Source organism: Papio anubis, chromosome 14 (genome assembly GCF_008728515.1).
Source record: "Papio anubis isolate 15944 chromosome 14, Panubis1.0, whole genome shotgun sequence".
Classification (NCBI taxonomy): domain Eukaryota; kingdom Metazoa; phylum Chordata; class Mammalia; order Primates; family Cercopithecidae; genus Papio; species Papio anubis.
In genome coordinates this window covers 54,784,889-54,805,085 of record NC_044989.1, presented here as the reverse complement: position 1 = coordinate 54,805,085, position 20,197 = coordinate 54,784,889, and the positions used below count along the sequence as shown (strand labels likewise).

Below are 20,197 nucleotides of genomic sequence, written 5' to 3'. Positions count from 1 at the left end.
ATGAGACTTTTACAGAAGCCCACAATAGTGAGGAATATCTAAACATGAAAACATCAGAGAAGATATTCAGATGCTTAGTGGTTACTCTACTTAAGAATTCAAATTGTAGCCAAAGTAATTACTTGAAAGAAGCCTTGTTAGATGAGAACTGCAAAAAATAAGGCAAAGTCCATGAAGAATATTTGAAATCCACTCTCTGTTTCTTGGAAACTTGATCTAATTAAAATTAGAATTTTCTAAACAAGTTGCTATCTAACCATTTATATTTTATCAACAAAGCCAGGATTTATTCAAACATACAATTTGCTTCTTATATTGGTGAGAACTTAACAGTTTTACTTTGAGAAATGTTTTTTTCTTAACTCTTTGTGTCTGCTTAAAGATCGTTCATCAGTAATATTTTCCTCTTAAATCCCACTCTTCTCAGTATTCTGATCTTATATAAAAAGACTATTAATATAAAAATAATAGTATAGATTTTCAAAATATAGTAAAAAGAAAAAACAAGCATAACTGTAGCAAAAAAATCGTTATGTTACATTTCGGTGCAAAAGAAGCAACACAAACTAAAACGTATTTTAGAAAATGAATTTTACCACCATATCTGAATTTGCAATTCAAAAGAACATTGAAATATCAAGTTGTTGATAATCAGCAAGGTTTTATTTAGGTACGAAATACCCCACTCACAAATTAGATTAGGCTTTCCAATTTATAAAGTTTTATTATATAAAACCAAATGTGAACACTTACTCTTACAGGCACTCAAATATGATGGAGCATAGCCATTTGTTAACTGACTGTGGATGGCAGCCAGGAAATTGTGTGTGGTAGAAGACATAAAGGGCGCTTTGAATTATCGGCACAAGATAACATTGCTGAAATGCCAAAGTCCAGGCGTAATTAAGTGGGCTGATGGAACAGAGTGACTATGAGATGACTTTTAATTGGTATTAGTGCATGTTTATATGCACATTTTTCTATGTTCATATGCTTATAGTTAAAAATCTGGCACATATAGATTAGTTTATATACATATTTTTAAAGGTCACATTAAAACATTTTCTTTTTTAAAAATCATTTTCATCTAATATCCAAATACCTAAAATATGAATAAATTGCAGGCCTATATTATGTAGTATACGTTACTTTACATTATGACTTTATTGAAGAATGTATAATTATCATTTAGCTAATATTTATTGAATCTGGGCATTGTTCTAGACCCTAGGATACAATAATTAACTTGGCAATGAGAAATGCCAACAAAAGAACAGAGAGAGAAAAAGAAATACCAATAAAAGAACAGAGAGAGAACCATGCTAGATTCTCAAGCTAAATTTCAACTCAACACACAACATAGTACAATGCAATTATTGATAATAGAAGCAGTTACCATTTATTGTCTACTATGTAGCAAACACTGTGTTAGGCACTTTACATTGTTGTTTCTCACAACAATCCTGCAAAGTAGGAATTATTCTCACTTCATAAATTGAGCAAAACAGGATGATTAAATTTAATGGGTTCGGGTTCACACAGTACTAAGTTTAATACTGAACCAATATTATAAAAGGAGTGTTGATAGAAATCAAGTTGCCGTGATTTCCAGTTAAACATGGCAAATTCAACAAGCATTTCCCCCATTCCTTCCCCAAGCCCCAGTACGATCACACTACAGAAATTTAAGAGGGCTTACATCCGTAAGGAAAAAACTAAATGGGAGTGAAGATGTTAACAAATTTGGAAGCTGGAAAGCAGATGGATAAGTAGCAATAGACTCAAGTAAACTACAGAAAACTGGAAGTTAAGTGCTATGGGGAAGAGGGTGGGGTAAAAATTAAGCCAATTCATGCCACAGCATTCTAGGAGTGTCCCGGAATCGGGAGGCCTCAGATGCCTCTGAGGCAGGGAGCGTGGGACAGGGGGACAAGGTGATGTTGCAGAGGACTGCTTTTAAGGGACTCCTGGATCTTCTGTCCTCCATCCTAGGCAGAGATTTGGAGGATTTCTCTCTGGGCAAATTAAGTAGATCTACAGACCCTGATTTTGGGGGATCCCTTATGAAATGACTGAGCCCTGCCTTGTGAACCCAGAACAAAGCCCATCTCTCCAGTATCATCTTTCACCACTCTTCTACATCCCTTCAACTTGAGTAGGAAAGTACCATAACTGCTCCTTATATGCAAAGGACTGGTTGGCTACCAAAGAAAGTTAAAGCAAAAAATCATATGCCGGCCGGGCGCGGTGGCTCAAGCCTGTAATCCCAGCACTTTGGGAGGCCGAGACGGGTGGATCACGAGGTCAGGAGATCGAGACCATCCTGGCTAACACGGTGAAACCCCGTCTCTACTAAAAAAAAAAAAAAAAAAAAAAAATCATATGCCATATGTAGATACATATTTTAACCAGTTCATCAAATTTTTATTGGCATGCCAAGCCATTGTCTTTGAGGAGGTGTCCACTGATTGGAATTCCACTTTGTGTTTCTTGTGCAAACCATGCTTCTAATGCATCACTTCCAGTTTCTATTTCTTTGACATAGAATGAAACGTAAAGACACATTTCAAGCAAAATGAGTGAAGAATCCTTCAAGATTTTAAAAATTCAGTCCAACTCCTCTTTGTTACTTTGCCTATATCTAATTAGCATTTTTAAAAGTTAGCAATTGACCTTTTATCAAGTCTGCACATTCAACTTTGAATGTTTTATAGAAACAACTGTTTTCTTACTCAGATTTTAATTCACAAGAATATGTAATTAGAATATGGAAATATAGTAACAAGTACATAGACATAAATCTGGTTTGCAAACAAGCTTGACTTTCAGAGAGTGTCTCTACCTCCTTGGTCTGAGTTATATTCTGTGCCTCTAAATCCTCACATGAGCAATAGAAGATAATGCAGGTAAATTTGACAGATCAAAAAGGGCCGTGTAGGCCATACCGAGGAATTTGAAATTTATTCTGTGAACAGAAGTAACTGGAGAATCTAAAGGAGGAGAATATCATTTGTTTTTTTTAAAAAGATCCTTTGACAATGCTGCAGAAAACAAAGAGGAGGAAGCAAGCAAGCAGGGTAATAGCGGCTATACTGCATTGCTTACAGTGAAGATGGAAAGGAGTAGATTTGGGGTCTGTTTTGGAGATAGAGGTGTCACGATTTGCTGATGGATTGAATGTAGGGGCAGGGAGCAAAAGGAGAGAGTTTTAGAATGCCTTCTAGCTTATCAAAACGTGAGCACCTGGTGGGAGAGTGGAGGTGGCATTCACTGAGATGGAGAAGACTTGTGGGGGTAAGTTTGGATGGGAGACATGAAGCATTCTATTCCAGCCATATCAAGTTTGAGAAGGTGACTAGCTGTCCAAGAGGAGATGTTAAGTAGGTGTTTGGATATCTGAACTTGAAGCTCAGTAAAGAAGCCAGGGTTAGAGAAATTTGGTTTTTAGACTGGTTCCTTTGACCTTTCACCTTAAACATCTATTCCTTGTTTCACCCCCACTGGATAGTATCTCTTGATTACCTATATCACAAATAATGATGTTAGCACCCTTCTTCTCTTCTACTTCTCATCTTCTATCGTGCACTTACTTTTCTTATTATAGATGCTAAGATACGTTCTGTTCTGTAACCATATTTAAACTTGTGTCTATAGATTGAGCCTAAAAGTTGAAAACTACTAAACAGCATGCATAGTATTACATAATTACATACATCTTGTTCATTTAAGGGTCAAATGTTGTGCCAGGACTTCATTTCCTTCTCAGTGGGTGTAATGCCCAGTGCCACTTGAAAAAAAATGGTTTAGTATCCATGCCAAATAAATTCCCTTTTCTAGGTCAAAAAGTATTTCCCCTGAGAACTTTGAAGATATTAACTCCATTGTATTCTTGGATCAGTGCTGCCTGATTCCATGTTGATACTTACTTCTTAGATGGTGGCTTATTTTTCTGTCCCTTTATGGAAACTTTTAGAATCTTCTGTTGCAATTTTGAAATGATATGCATCTTTTACCCCTTCATACTTAGAAGCACTCGGTAGACCCTTTTAATGCATTTTATGTAGGGAAACTTTCTTACTATTTTAGAGGTTGTGTAGAGTACTGTACAGCACTGGTTAAGAGTATATGTACTGGAGTCAGGTTAGCTGGGTGCAAGTGCCAATTACTCACTGTGTAGCCTTGGGCACGTTATTTCAACTCCATGCTTGCTTCCAAAGGAGTTCAGAACATGCCACTCTAAAATGCCACTCTGGCATATTGACTGTATTGAGTTAAAGGCACTTGAAAAACAGCAGATGCAAGAAAAACAGTCTGACCTTCCTTCTCTTTCTCAAAAGCAGGAGATGAAATTCCTGTGTAAAAGATATCCTCCTACACCAGAAGGAAAGCATCATTCTCATCATCAAGCACAGGAATTTGAGGTGAGGGGAAATCTAGACAAATAAACCTGTTCAACTCACGCTTATCTTCCTAGTCACTTCTCTACCCAATTACCCTAGCCCAAAGTCCTTTGCCTTGTCCCATTTTTATAATTTTCTACTCTTTGTCCAATTTAGTATATGTGTTGTTTCTGTGTCTTTGGGTCTTCATTTCCTTATGAAGGCTCCCCTGCTATGTAAAACTTGTATTAAATAAATTTGTATGCCACCATGGAATACTATGCAGCCATAAAAAAGGATGAGTTTGCGTCCTTTGTAGGGACATGGATGCAGCTGGAAACCATCATTCTTAGCAAACTATCACAAGAACAGAAAACCAAACACCGCATGTTCTCACTCATAGGTGGGAACTGAACAATGAGATCACTTGGACTCAGGAAGGGGAACATCACACACCGGGGCCTATCATGGGGAGGGGGGAGGGGGGAGGGATTGCATTGGGAGTTATACCTGATGTAAATGACGAGTTGATGGGTGCAGCAGACCAACATGGCACAAGTATACATATGTAACAAACCTGCACGTTATGCACATGTACCCTACAACTTAAAGTATAATAATAATAAATAAATTTAAAAAAATAAATAAATAAAAAATAAATTTGTATTCTTTTCTCCTGTTGATCTTTGTGTCAATTTAATTCTCAAGCCCAGCCAAAAACACTAAGAGGGTAGAGGTAAAATTTTGCCTCCCTATACTTTCTTATCTGAAAAATAAGAATATTAACAGTATTACTACACTATTATGTTGCATAGAGTTCATGTGGGAATTAAATGAGTTACTATTCAGAGAGCTCCATAAAGTGCCTGGCAAATAGTATGTGCTCAAGAAATGTTATGTTTTGCTAATTATCTACCTTCATTTTTACTCCTCTATCTTCTGGAGCTCCAGAAAAGTTGGATTTCCCAAACAGATCCTCTGTTTTGCTTTCCTTCTCATTTTCGAAGCCTCTGTTTTGTTGTTTCATGCTCTGTGATATTTCCCTGCCTTTATCCTCCAAATCTTTTTTTTTAATTGGCATAATTCTAATCTTTGGTTGTCCATTCATAAGAAGGGGATGGGGGATCAGCTTGATTTACTGAAATAACTGGTGTGGTAGTTGACATCTGGCTAAGACGCTGCGCTCTAGTAGTCTTAATATTGGGATAGGATGGAGTGCTCATGACTGCAGCCTTTATTTAAGGGACAGGCTTTGAAGTAACTCTCTGTCTCCTACTCGCTTTTCATTTTTGCTTTCCACTATGCCTGCTGGCTCGGCATGTAGCTCAGTCAGGGCTTTGGCCGGGCAGATTGTCTCTTCTTTGCGCATCTCCTTCTAGCTATTGCTTCTTTATTCTCTTTTATCTGTCAGTAGGCTTCTAGTCTTTTCTGCATTCCTTCTATTATCTTCACCCTTAGGAGTTTATTGCTTTGCTACTATTTATAGTAATAGGGTCTTGGAAGGCAGGGAACTTAGGTATGTGTGCTCAGTCTACTATCCTGAACCAGAAGTGGAAACTTTATTATATTTCTAAATGACAGGTCACTGTTACAGATTATCTAATAGCCCCCTTCATCAACTACCTTCTTTGAAGTGACAATAGTTATAACTATTAAAATGTGGTGGCAACAACCAGCAGAATGCTACTAAGTTTCTGACTTTGAGGCTGATGTTATTAATGATCAGTACAATTTTCATTCTGTCACATTAACTGTTTGGAGACGGAACTGTCCACTAGGAAGAAATAACAAACTTCCCAAGGGCTGCACTTGCTGTGTGTATATTTTCAACTTCTGTAAAGAAGTAACTTTTTCAGGAGGTGTCAGGACATCTAATACATCTTAGTTTTGACAGCAATAATTTGAGATAACAAAAAAGGTTTTTGCCACTGCAAAACCTTACCTATTCCACAAGAAGGCTTTTGCATCTTGCTGTGTTTGACTGGCAAAACCAGTGGACATGCTGGTTTTTGGAAGTCACTCCTCTGGGTACTCTTAGAGTCATAAGGTGGTAGGAAGACAGGTTCCAGTGCTTTACCATGTGACCACCAGTCACCCTTCATAGAAAATAATTGGAAACACAATATTGGATACTATAGGGCATTTTCATTTATTGCTTGATGTCTATGGATATTCAGTAATTCACTTTAACAAGTTAGTGGATATCCTGGTACTAATGTGGAATTCTGAAATCTAGAAGTATCTTTTCACAAAAAATGTATTTCTTTGAAGGCACTGAAAAATGAGTTGTCACATATTTTTAGCTAAAATACAGCTGCTAAATTCTTAAGCTACCTTCCATCAACAAATAAAATGGTAAAAGTCAACAAAATAGCTGTATTTGTTTTGTACTACAATTTTGTTATATATGTACACATGTATGTATATATTTAAATATTCTAAAAAATTATGTTCTAAACTTTTCATTATGACAATACAAATAATGTATTATCATCTAAAAATGGTGGTTTTTAGAGTTTTTAGTCCCTAACCTGTACCATGAAATACATTTTATGTCATACAAGAGCGCACAATGCTACACATACATAAAACTGAAACAAAAGTTTCACAAAATACTTATTCTTAATATATGCAGTGTGCTCAGCTATTTTTCTCTTCTATTTTATTGCTTTCCTATTTCATTTCACATTGCTGACTGCAACTCAATGATTTATGGTTCACTAATGACTCAGTTTGATCAACTTTGGAAATCTCTCCAATATTACTGAATTTTAGTACTAAAACCTAAGTATACAAGAAAGGCAAAACTGAAAGATTCTTCATTAGCCTGTATGACAATTTGATTTCTTGGAAGTTCAGAGAGTACAGAGGGGAACTATTAGCCAACTTAATTCTGACCGAAATTTTAAAACTGGTTGTTAGGTGGTAGTAAGAAAACCCTTGAGAAACCCATGACACTTAGGAGTTCCCGGAATACAATTAGGTTGTATTACAAAAAGTAATACAGAAGTTACAGAAAGTAACTTTCAGCATAATCAAACACCTACCATGGGCTATAAGGAAGCAAGTCTGCCTTTTAAAAAATCAACTATGATTCCATAGCCAAAGACTTCTAAACTATGATTCAAGGGGGATGAATATGCAATTCTAATAGGTAAAATTCTGACAATACAATTGGGGCTACATTGATGCAAAAAGGGAGATGTTTCTTAAAAAAAAAAAAAAAAAAAAAAGCCTGTGTGGCTGCATAGGGAGTCAGCTCTCAAATGAGCTTAGTTTCTAAAAAGACAGGCACGTATAAAAGACACATACAACATTCGATTTAAAAAATAATTAATGGAGTCAGCTTGTCAGAAGATTGTCAAGAAACTTGGAAGAAATTTATAAGTTTGTACAGTTGTATAAATTTATAATTTATACAATTGTCAAAGGCAGCAAAAATAAGGTTTTCTAGAAAAATTGTTCATAGCTGAGTGAAATCCTACAGCCCCCAAAAAGGTTATCTTTTGTGTTCCAGCTAACCATTTGGAGAGAAGAATCTTGTTCAGGAAAGTCAGAACTACTCAACTTGAGGTTGTTAAGGAAAATTATGGTTAACTTGTAAAAGATGGGATGAACATGTACCAAAGAACTAAGCCCTGAAGAGCTGATGAGAGAGTTGGACTTCACTTTGGCAGTTTATAAGAGTGCCAGCTTTTAGGCCAATGACAAATTGTAAGCAGGAGTAATGGAATAACTGGTAATTGTAACTAGGGGAATTTCTGCAGAGATCACAGAAATTTAGGAACTAGTGCATTTTGGAGAATAGATTGGCTAATGCTTCATTTTTCAGAATGGGCTAAAAGGTGAATTTTAAAAATTAAGACTACTTGATGTAGATCCTAGGAAAATTCTAGAACAGATTACTAAACAGATGGTGTCTTCTCACTATCTGGCTGAAAATAGTCACATCCTACTGTTGTCAGAGCGCCTGCTTCTGGCAGCTCTTCTCCACTCCACTTCACAGTTATAATAGTGCTTATTATGCCCCAAGGTCTAGGATTTATAGGTCTTGTCTAATGCTCATAACAATTCTATGAGGCAGGCACACCCACTTTACAGATGAGAAAACTGCCAGGAGATTAAGTAACTTCCCCAAGGTATATCACTAGCAGACTGCTGCACTGCCACAATTCAAACCCCCAACTCTTTGTGCACACCTCTAATTTCTGTGCTGCACTGCTGTATCAAACCGGCTGTGGAATGCAAAACCAGGTAAGCACAAATCACATTAAATTATTGAAGAAGTGAAAATAGAGGCTCAAAGTGCATGTCTTAGTCTGTTTTGTGCTGCTATAACAGAATACCTTAGACTGGGTAATTTACAAGGATCAGAAATTTACTGGCTCACAGTTCTGGAGGCTAGGAAGTCTAACATCAAGCCACTGGCAGGTTTGGTTATTATGATTCTAGGATGGCACCTTGAACACTGCATCCTCACATGGTGGAAGGCAGAAGGGCAAAAAGAGGGCAAGAGGGGACCAAACTTGCCCTTTTATCATGGCGTTCATTTCACTTGTGAGGGTGGAGCTTTCATGACCTAATCGCCTCTTAAAGAGTCCCACCTCTTAATACAGTTACAATGGAAATTACATTTCAACATGAGTTTGGAGGGGACAAACATTCAAACCATAGCAGCAAGTATCCTGAGAAAGTTCTTCTATGATAAGATTATAAAGCATGCACAAACACTTTATATCATCTACTTTTGTTGATCAAAAACTTATTTTGCTAATATTCAAGTTACTGGAAAAATGACTCTGGGAGGAGCAAACCACTAGGAAATGGCTGATGGGCTTTAATTATTATTATTTGTTGTTGTTATTTTTTTGAGACAGGGTCTCCCTCCATCACCCAAGCTGGAGTGTAGTGGTGCGATTACAACTCACTGCAGCCTCAAACTCCCGGACTCCGGTGATCCTCCCACCTTAGCCTCCTGAGTAGCAGGGACTATAGACATAAGCCACCATGCCTGGCTATAATTTTTTCTTAAAAGTGTAATGCAAAGTTACCCTTAAGGCAGAGAGATAATTTCATCTTTTGAGCAAACTTCTTTTAAACTGAGAATTTTGCCAAAATGGTCTTTGTTTCACAAATATAAAGGAAATAGAGAACAGTTTTTCCTAAAATGTGACTGGTGACTTTAAGACTCTGCAGTTTGTGAAAGTGTTCTGATGAGTGTTATAAATTGGATGCATCTTCACTTTAGCTGAGTGAAATCTTACAGTCCAAAAAAAAGGTTATCTTTCATGTTTCTGGATAGTCTTCCTTATGCCTAAAAAGTTGGGTTTGTTCCTGGAAGAGTAAGAGTGCGTATGTGCCCATGTAACATGTGCGTGCCTTTTTGGTCCAAGCATTTACTCATAAAAGATTATGAGATTAAGGAAAGAGATAGATGGAGGCTCGTTTTTATCTTTATCTCATACTGAAAGGAAAGACTAACACAAAATTTACTGCTCTGTGTACCATCACTTATATTGGATTGTGGGGGGTTAACACAGTTACTTATGACAAAATAAGCTGGGAAGATACCTAGCGGGATGGCTCTGTCTAGGCGCTGAGCAACAGACCGTATCTTGCAGATTGCTGAGGGCGTTTTGCCTAACTCAAACTTTGGACCCAGAGAGGAGTTATCCCTCCCAGTCTAAGGCCTGTCTTCTTTCCTGGCCCAGGATGATAGTCACTGGGCTCCATGGTCAGGAGGTGCCTGGAGATTCCTGATGACGGGGCTTCTTCTAACCCGCAGCTCTGGGAAGGCCAGTAGCTGTTGCACTGTGGGTCCCTTAGTCACATTTGGAAGCCAGTGCAAGGTAGTCTCTATGTTATACTCCTAGTACCCCTAAACTTTCAGAGACGTTCTAGTAAAGATTACCTATTTTCCATTCTTTGGGAAATTAAGGGAGAATCCTTAGAGGAGAAGTAGTAAAAGCAAGTGAAGTATCCTAAAGAAACCAGTTAAGCGAATGTAAGAGGTCATAAGCCAAGCTCCACAGCCACAGTGGCCTAGCCAAGCTGGCTGGTGGTGGTCATCTGTGGAACATAAAATCATACTTCGTGGATTCCTAAGGAAATGTGGGCTTTTGACAAAACCTACACATAAACAATCACATTTTGTTGGTAGAGCTCAGTGGCTTTAAAAAATTGAAGTACTATCACAGACACTAGGGCAGCTAAGGTCACATTGGTTACACTGTACCTAAATTCACCTCTATTTTGCTATAGATGTTATGAGTGCTTAAAAAAAATGTTTCTAAGCAGTTCATGATGTACCCCCCCATAAAAAAATTCGAAAATTGTGTTCTGTGGAACACTAGTTCTGCAGCATATTAATAGGTGTTATACAAAAGAGGTGTCCACAGTTAAGTAACTTTGGGAAATAGTGAGAAAAACAAAGTTAAATAAGTTTATCACAAGATTTCTCAGAACCTTTATACACCAATGTGAATTGTGAAGCTCTGAGAAAGATTTATAAAAATACAGCTTCTCCAAAACGTATATGACTTTGCAAATTTATTTTGTCAAGCACGTAGACAAGGGTCAGTGCTCTGAAAAATAAACTTTTGAAAATACCAACCTAGTATAATCTCTTTTAAAGTACCAATATTTAAAAACATTTTTATTTTATTTTATTTTATTTTTTTCTTGAGACGGAGTCTCGTTCTGTTGCCCCGGCTGGAGTCCAGTGGCATGATCTTGGCTCACTGCAACCTCTGCCTGCCAGGTTCAAGCAATTCTCCTGCCTCAGCCTCACAAATAGCTGGGACTACAGGCATGCACCACCATGCCCAGCTGATTTTTTGTATTTTTAGTAGAGATGGGGTTTCACCATGCCAGCCAGGCTGCTCTCGAACTCCTGACCTCGTGATCCACCCACCTCGGCCTCCCAAAGTGCTGGGATAGCAGGCATAAGCCACCGCACCCAGCCAAAAATACAAGACAATCAAACCAGTTTTCTTTGGAAGTGACTGAGCTAAAACAACTTCTTTTTCTAGCATCCCCAATTTTATGTTCCTAGGTAGAAATGTACGAAATCTTAAAAATCTTGTAAATAAATAAAACCAACCAATCTCGTGTTGCATCCTAAAGATAGTCTCTTAGCAAAACACATAAAACAACAGGTGTCATTTAAAATATTTAGGCAAGTTTATATTCTTTACTCTTATAAAGACAGCATTACCGTCAATCAGTTTTTTTCTTAACCAAGCTGACCTTTAAAAAGAAACCTGTCATCCTAAAGGAACAGTTTACAAATATGTGAAATATATGTTCTTTATTAATCCTTGGATACTTAGAAATGAGTAGATTTAAGGTTCATTGTTGTTTTTGTTTTTTATTTTATTATTTTAAAATTTGTTTTTAGAGATAGGGTCTTGCTTTGTTGCTCAGGCTGGAGTGCAGTGGCACGATCATTGCTCACTGCAGCCTTGAACTCCTGAGCTCAAGCCATCCTCCTGCCTCAGCCTCCTAAGTAGCGGGGACTACGGAGGCTTGCTACCACACCTGGCTATTTATTTATTTATTTTTGTAGAGATGGGTCTCACTATGTTGCCCAGGCAGATTTCAAACCCCTGGGCACAAGTTATCCTCCTGCGTTGGCCTTCCAAAGTGTTGGGATCACAGGTGTGAGCCACCGTGCCCAGCCTATTTTCTTTCTTTTTGAGACAGGGTCTCACTTGGTCACTCAGGCTGGAGTGCAATGGCGTGAACACAGCTCACTGCAGCCTTGACCTCCCAGGTGGAAGCAATCTTCCTGCCTCAGCCTCTCAAGTAGCTGGGACCACAGGCATACACCATTACACCCAGCTATTTAAAAAAAATTTTTTTTGTATAAATGCAGTCTCACCATGTTGCCCAGGCTATGTTTTTAAAATATAAACTTTCCCTTCCTGCCACACCCAAATCAGACATGCTTGTAACTCAGTGATATCTTCAGTCTTTCTCTGTAACTCTCCTCATTAGTATTCACTGACAGCTTCCCTTTGAGCTCTTCATCTCAAACTCACTTTCACCATCTCTTAAAGGTCCAGCGCTAATAATGATTCTACTACTGCTCTGTCACCTAGTCTTGCAGATAGTAGCTCTTAACACCTTTGTTCATTTTTTTTCCAACATACCGATAGAGTAAGAAGTAAGAGAAAATTAGTTGGGATAAAGTCTTTAAACTTTTATGTTTCATATTTCTATTCTCAAACCAGCTTCTTTTTCTTAGTACTGCCAATGTAAGGATGAGTTCAGTGAACAGTTTTAAATTCAACCCTGAACTAGAGCTCAGAGTCATTCACGAGCCTTTATAAGAAATGTAAGAACTTCACTAATCTGGATTTTGGTACCAAATTAATTTCCCCGGTGTAGGTCTGGTCTAACAATAACAATTGATTTCTTTAAAATCTGAAATAATTGGTACGAGAGCATAAGCAAGTGTACAAAATGAAGTACTCTCAATATGGCCCTTAAAAGGGTTTAGTTCATGACATTAAAGTACATTTAACCACAGGAATTCCTGCCCCAATAAGATCTCACATTCACACCATGGTGTGCTGTCTATGACAAGAACAGATGTTATCAGTATGAAGAGAGCTCACAAAAAGCAATCTCCATCTAAATGTTAAATCACTATACCTAACACACAGAGAGATGAGGAAAGAAGTGGAGTAGGAGGAGGCGGACATTGGCACAGTGATCTGAGACCATTTAGATGGTACACATTTCCTTTTCCAAATATGCTGGAAAAAACCTACATGAGAAATTATTACCTTTGCTGTGACATATTTTGAATCCCATCTGTTGAACACTTGCCTGGCCCAGCACTGTACTAGGTCTTCTCTCATAGAATCCTGCTCTCAGCTGCAAATGAGTCCCCATCACTGCAAAGAGCAGTAGACTAGGATTCTGCTGCTACTAAGAGCTAATGTCTAGTGAGTGCTTCCTTTGTGCATTATGAATGCTCTTCTGCCAGGTTCCTACATGCTTACTCCCTCACTCTCCCTCAGGTCTTCACTCAAATGTCGCTCAGTGAAGCCTTCTCTGACCACCAATTTAAAATTGCATCTCTGCCTGCAGCCTTCCTTATCCTGCCTTGCATGCCGCCCTTACTACCATATAACATTCGAATACAGCTTACTTGTTTTATCTATTCCCTCACTAAAATGTAAGCTATGTAAGGACAGGAGTTTTTCCCCATTTACTTTGTTCACTGCTGTATCTCTAGTGTCTAGAACAATAACTGACAAAAATATTTCAATTCTCACAAAAACCCCATGAGGGACAACTACTATCCTTATTATATAAATTAGGAAATTGAAGCTTAGCATGACTTGCCCAAAGTCACATGGCAAGTGTGTTGCAGCAACAAAATGGAATGAACTAGTGACATGCTGCAGCAACATGGACAAATCCCAAGTGCTTTATTCTGAAAGACTGGTTCAATAAGCTACATACTGTATAATTCCATTAACGTGACTTTCTGGAAAGGGCAAAACTATGGAAAACAGATCAGTGGCTGTTTGAATAGAGGAAGGGGATGACCACAAAAGGGCATAGGGGATCCTTTGAGGGTGATGGAAATGATTCATGGCTTGACTGTGATGGAGTAACACGACTACACTTTTACCAAAATTCAGAGAAGTATACACTACAAGGGTAACTAATTTACTGTGAAAGGGTAGGTATAATAATGTTCCCTCCCTCTGTCCCTAAAGATTGTTCATGTTTTAATCCCCAAATCTGTGAATGCTACCTTGCATGGCAAAGGGACTTTGCAGATGTGATTAAGGATGTTGAGATGGGGAGATTATCCTGAATTATCTGGGTGGATGCAATCTAATCACAAGGGTCCTTATAAGACAGAGTCAGGAGAGTGGGTCAGAGAAAGATTTGAAGATGCTGTGTTGCTGACTTCGAACAGAAAGGTGCCATAAACTAAGGAACGTGGGCAGCCACTAGAAGCTGGGAAAGGCAAGGAAACTGATACACCCTTAGAGCCTACAGAAAGAACTAGGCCTGGCAACAGCCAGTGAGACGGATTTTGGAGTTCTAAGCTAGAGAATAAATATGTGCTGCTTTCAACCATCTTTTAAGTTTGTGAAAATGTGTAAGATGAGCAATAGGAAACTAATACAATAAATTGTACTGCAACAAACCTGACTTTATAAAAAAGATAAGGGAATATTTTTAGCATGGTACGGTCAATGAAGTGTGGTTTGGCTAAACCAATAGCCCTGGGTCAGAAATATGACTGTGACATTTGCTTATTACTTAATCTCAGATATGTTCATTAACCTCATCGGAATATGTGTTATCTGTAAACTATTTCCAATAAGACTTCGTAAAAATTGTTGTAGAGATTAAAGAATATAATTTATATAAAACACTTAGCTCATTCTTAGAACTTCATATGCTTTCAATAAATGATTATTATTTTACAGAAGGTATGAATTACTGAGTATCATGGGACATTTTTATATTAGAATATATATTGTAAATACAATATATACATGAAATTTCTTTAGTAACCCCAAAGCACTACTTCGTGGCAATAATCTGAGCCAATCTAGGGAAACAATTACTTAGATTCCCTCCCTGTATCTGTATTGTTTATATGTAAAAGTCATGTGCCAAAATAGTTCCAGGTTACTGCTTTTAACTATTGTATTATGATAGGTACTACTCTGAGATATGTCTCATCCTTTATAGTGTGACCAAATTATTCTGCAAAACAGCGTCTGAATCTAAATCTCTATTTGTATACAATGAACATCTGTCCAACCTGTATTTCTGGCCCTTTTTTGGGATCTATGTAGGGAACTGGTTCATTGTATGTTCTTGCATTTGTGTTAATGAATTTAGCATAATATATACGTCCTCTTCCGACATGTGGTTTTGAATGTTGCATGCTTTTTCCAGGTTTTTTTTCATGTTTAATTTCTTCATTTTCAGTTACATATGCTATAGCAGCATCCTCTATTTTATGCTGTCTGAAAAACACAAATAGTAAATCATTTACCCAAGTAACCATTAAAATATTGAGTCAAAATTACATAAAATAAGATTTAAATATATTACAAACATCAGTCAAGACAATTTAGGCTGTATTAATAGTTAAAAGGGTTTGTGCTATTAAAATGTAGGCGGCCATTTTCTAATTCTAAATCATATAAGCGATAAAGGGATTTGTGTTAATAATGATTACTCATTATAATATACCAGTGCAGTGCACCACCTCTCATTTGCTTGGAGTAAAGAAAGAGTAGTGATTGGATTATGCTTCCAAATCATGTTTGCAGTACTTACGTGTGTGGACAAGTTACATCCTATACTTAACTCATCTTCTTTAAAAGTTTTATTACCAAGAGAATGGCTTTATTCCCCTCTTGACCTAGTAAACAGCTATCTGGACAAGGATACACCAGTTAATTTTCAAAAGCTTGTCTGGCAAACTTAAAGCTACCAAAGGAGCACCATTATTATCTTTTCAAGAAAAGAACACTACATGGCAGTCAAAATAAATCTCTTCATTTTTTGCCACTAATAAGGACACTGGTACAAATATGAAAATTACTAAAATATTTTTAAAATGTACAAGAAGAAACAGCTTATCAGATTTTTCTCCTTTCAAATAAGGAGAAACTGAAATTATAAAAGGCAGTATTTTTAAAATTCACCTACTTGAAAAATAAAGAATGAAATATATGAATTTGAATACTTTTTACATAGCTTTTAAAATCAAAGCCGTGATCCCACAGCAGGTGAGTCAATGAAATCCTAAATTCACAGAGAAAGCAGGTAGCACTGTTTAACCTTACACACAGCCGTTAAAGTATAACACCTGCCTTCCTTCAAATGAATGCCAGGTCCATCTCTTCTATCGCATCGTTTTCCTTTTTTTCCCTTTTTGAGACGGAGTCTTACTCTGTCTCAGGCAGGAGTGGCACTATCTCCGCTCACTGCAACTTCTGCCTCCCAGGTTCAAGTGATTCTCCTGCCTCAGCCTCCCGAGTAGCTGGGGCTACAGGTGCGTACCACCTCGCCCGACTAACTTTTGTATTTTTTATTTTTAGTAGAGACAGGGTTTCGCCACGTTGGCCAGGGTGGTCTTGAACTCCTGACCTCAGGTGATCTGCCAGCCTCGGCCTCCCTAAGTGGTGGGATTACAGGCATGAGCCACCGTGCCTGGCCCACGTCACTTTTCAATTAAAATCCTCAAGTAGTTTTCCATTCATTTGCAATAAAATACTGCCTCCTAATTATATTTCTAAGGTCCTGTGTGAGTTGCCCCAGTGAATCTCTTCAACCTCACTCAAGACCCTCCAACCAGACTGCCTTCTGTCAGTTACAGGGATACATCAATCTCTTTCCCTCACGGCACCTGCACATGCTCTTCCCTCTGCCTGGACAGCTCTTTCCCAGCTCCCAGCACAGCTGGCTCAGGATATTTAGGTCTCAGCTTAAAACCATCTCCTCAGCAGCTTTTCCTAGATTTCCTTCCCCTACCACATGTATTCTCTATTTTAATACTTTGTTCATTTCTTTTATTAACACCACAATTTTTTATGTACCTAGTTTTTTGTTTACTTGTTTTTAGTAAGCACTACAAATATCCTTTACTAGTCAATAAGTTCCATGAAGGTGTAGATTGTTGAATTCACGTGCCCCACATCAGGGAAAGCGTCCTGTTCATCCAAGGTAAATGGACCGCCATTATAATATTTACATATTTCTGGTGAATCTGCTGGAGTTGTTTACTCTGGCTTTGTTTGAATACCCTCAACCACCCCTCCAGTACACATAAAAACAATATTCAGAATCCTTGGATTCTAGTTCCTTCTTCCCAAAAATTACTTTCTGCAAAGGATTTGGAAAAACTGATTACTGGTAAAGTGTAAAAAACTTCTAAACCTTTTTCTATTACCTTTCCAGAGATATAATTATTTATTTAAAGGTAGAGTCTTTGGGGTCAATTTATTGTAGGCTTCTGGCATCAGTTTTTTCCACCTGTTTCTCATAGTTATCACCCAACAATATACACTTGTAGTGATCAAGTCCTTGAAGAAAAGGACTGGGGCTATTTGCTTGTATAGTTAAATTCATTTGATTAAGCACTTGTGGTGTGAATGCCTATGGGTTGATAAGTAAGCGTGAAATACATGATTCTAGCAATCTCTTGCCAGAAGAAAAGCACAGATAAAAACACTGATGGGCTCTGAAGTGAGTCAGACAGGGACTGGAAGCCCAGTTCTGCCATATCTGAGCCTTTGTCTCATTTGCATGATAGGAACAATACCTATTGTAAGAGATAGGAGAATAACATTGAATAATTCATTGTTTCAACAGATATTTATTGAGTTGCATGCCAGGTGCTGTTGGAGGCACTGACGATAAAGCAGTGACAAAACAAAAAATTCCTGCCCTCATAGAGCTTACATTCTAATGGGGAAAAGGCAGATGAAAAAGTAAATTACATAGTCTGTTAAGTGCTAAGGACAATAATAAAATAGGGAGTGGGAAAAGGGAGTGCATGTATGTGGGAGGTAGGTTTGCATTTTTAGGTAGGGTGGAGGCTGCACTGTGAAGGTGGCAATTGAAAAAAGAGGGGAGGAGAGAGCTAAGTGGATATTTGTGGGAAAAGCATTCCAGCAGAGTGAACTGTAACTGCCAAAGCTTCCTAGCAGAAGTGTAACCATCCTTAGCGCACTGCTTCTAAAAGTATGGGCACTGGAGTAGCAGCACTGGCATCAATTGTGACCTTGTTAGAAATACAAATTTATGAGCCCCATTTCTTTTATGTACCTAGTTTTTTGTTTACTTGTTTTTAGTGAGTACTACAAACTCAGAATCTCTGGGGCTGGTTCCCAGGAACGTGTTTTAACCAGCTGTTTAGCTGATTCTTATGCACGTTCGAGTGTGAGAACCATTGTTCTAGGGTCAAAAATACAGGCTTTGGAAGAAGTTATCACTGGCTCCACATCATTCCTGACTAGCTGCATGTACTACCTTGATTAATAGTCTCAATTTAAGGTACCTCAGAATCACCTGGATGCCTTGGTGGAAGCCAGATTATTGAGCCCTAGCCATAGAGTTTCTGATTCAGTGTGTCTCGGGGGTGGGAAGTCCCCAAAATTTGCATTCCTAACAACCAGGTGCTGCTGATGTTGGTCTTTATCACTGCAGATGATAGCAGAAAGGGCTGTTTGCTGTAGCAGAGTCCTGTCAGAGGGAGGCAAGAAACGGGAAAGGGCGCGTTGTGTAGACTCCATAGGCCATTGGAGGAGCCTTGGCTTTTACTCTACGATGTCGGATGGAGAACAGCGATCTAACCTGGGCTGTAAAAGGACCGCTCTGACTGCTGTGTTGAGGAGGCTGCAGAGGGGAAAGGGAAAACCAAAGCCACCAACTGGAGGGCTGTTGCAGCATCCAGGCAAGAGAAGCTGGTATTTGGGACTGGGTGGGGACAGTACTGAAAGTGATGAACAGTGGTAGATGCTGGATAATTTTAAAGGTAAAGCCTACAAAATCTGCTAATAATTGTGAGAATTGTGGATGACTTCAAGAATTTTAGACCTAGTAATGCAAGTCAAGTCCCTGACACACAGTATGTGCTCAGTAAAACGGTGTGTTTTAAAAATTATTGTTGTAAGCGCTCAGCCAAGTGGAAATTAGAGAAGCAAGAGGACTGTCTGAGCTTGGCCTGGACTGTCCGTGCTGGACCCCGGCCTCCCCCTGAAGGAGGAAAATAGTTTTTGGAAGGGGAAATAAGACACGAAACCCCAGCACTTACTGATGCTTATCTTCCTTTCCCTCCATGGGCCTCTACGGGACCAGGCAGCGAGGAGCCTCCCGGGAAGAACAGGGACGCAGCCCTGCCAGGAAAAGCGCGCGCAAAGCGCGGCGACTATGACTCGCGCGTTGCTAAGTGACAGGCGCTAGGCCTCGGAGAGGGGCGTGGGGGCACCCCTGGAGTGCGCAGGCGCAGTAAGTGGGGTTGGTGGGGACTGTTGCTCACCATGCGCGACTGCGCAGCGAAGAGGGCGGGGGATGCCTGGCCGGGTCTCTAGGCGTGTGGGCTTGACGCCGTGCGTTTGAACTTGCCCTTCCCACTGTAGGGCCAGGAGGGGTGTTTATCAGGACGGATTTGGTCCTTGAGGATAGGGGAAGGGGTGTTTCCGGAGCCGCGGGGCAGCGCTGCTCGCGTCTCCGCCGCGCCCGGAAGGTCGTGGCCCAGGCGCTACCACGGCTGCCCAAGCTGGCTGCAAAAGTGCGGGCCTGCGGGAAGGATACTTGTTTTCCCTTGAATTATTAAATACTGTGCGAGTCGTGATTCGTTCCTACTGAGTTGCCTAGCCTTTACTCCAGAAAGCTTGGTTGTCACTGTTTTCCACCATCTCTGACAAAACCTTCCCCGGCTGGGCTGCCAGGATTAAAATAGAGCAAGGGAACACTCATCTCCAGCAAATGAGGCTTCCTGCAGTGTGTGCATCTGTTGCAGCCTGAGCGGGGTTCGGAATAGGGTGGCTTATGCAGCGGGTTGGGGCTTGTACGGGTAGCACTTACCCCAAAAGAGCAAGCTCCTGGGAAAAGCCGTTGCTGACTTGCATCCACCTTCTGGCCCTGGAATTTCTTACTTCATTTCACCATTGCCTCCCAGTTTCCACTACCAGAGCCAAAAGTCTTTGGCATCTGTCATGGTAACTCATGCATTTCCCTGGATAACGGAAAACGAAAAGTGCGCAGTTGAATTCTGCCTTATACTAGGCTATGCATATGCATATGTTTGGAATCCAGAG

The 20,197-nt window shown here is 39.2% G+C and overlaps 1 protein-coding gene across 1 annotated transcript in view; it reads right to left on the bottom strand.

The window, feature by feature from the left end:
* C14H2orf73 (chromosome 14 C2orf73 homolog) overlaps positions 1-19,299 on the bottom strand; it is a 30,542-nt gene extending 11,243 nt beyond the window's left edge. Inside the window, 3 exon segments of the mRNA XM_003908654.5 lie at positions 6,322-6,475; positions 15,184-15,391; positions 19,192-19,299. Of these exon segments, the coding sequence (XP_003908703.3) occupies positions 6,322-6,475; positions 15,184-15,391; positions 19,192-19,217 (388 nt within the window). The 5' untranslated portion in view covers positions 19,218-19,299.
* Between the last annotated feature and the right edge of the window lie 898 nt (positions 19,300-20,197).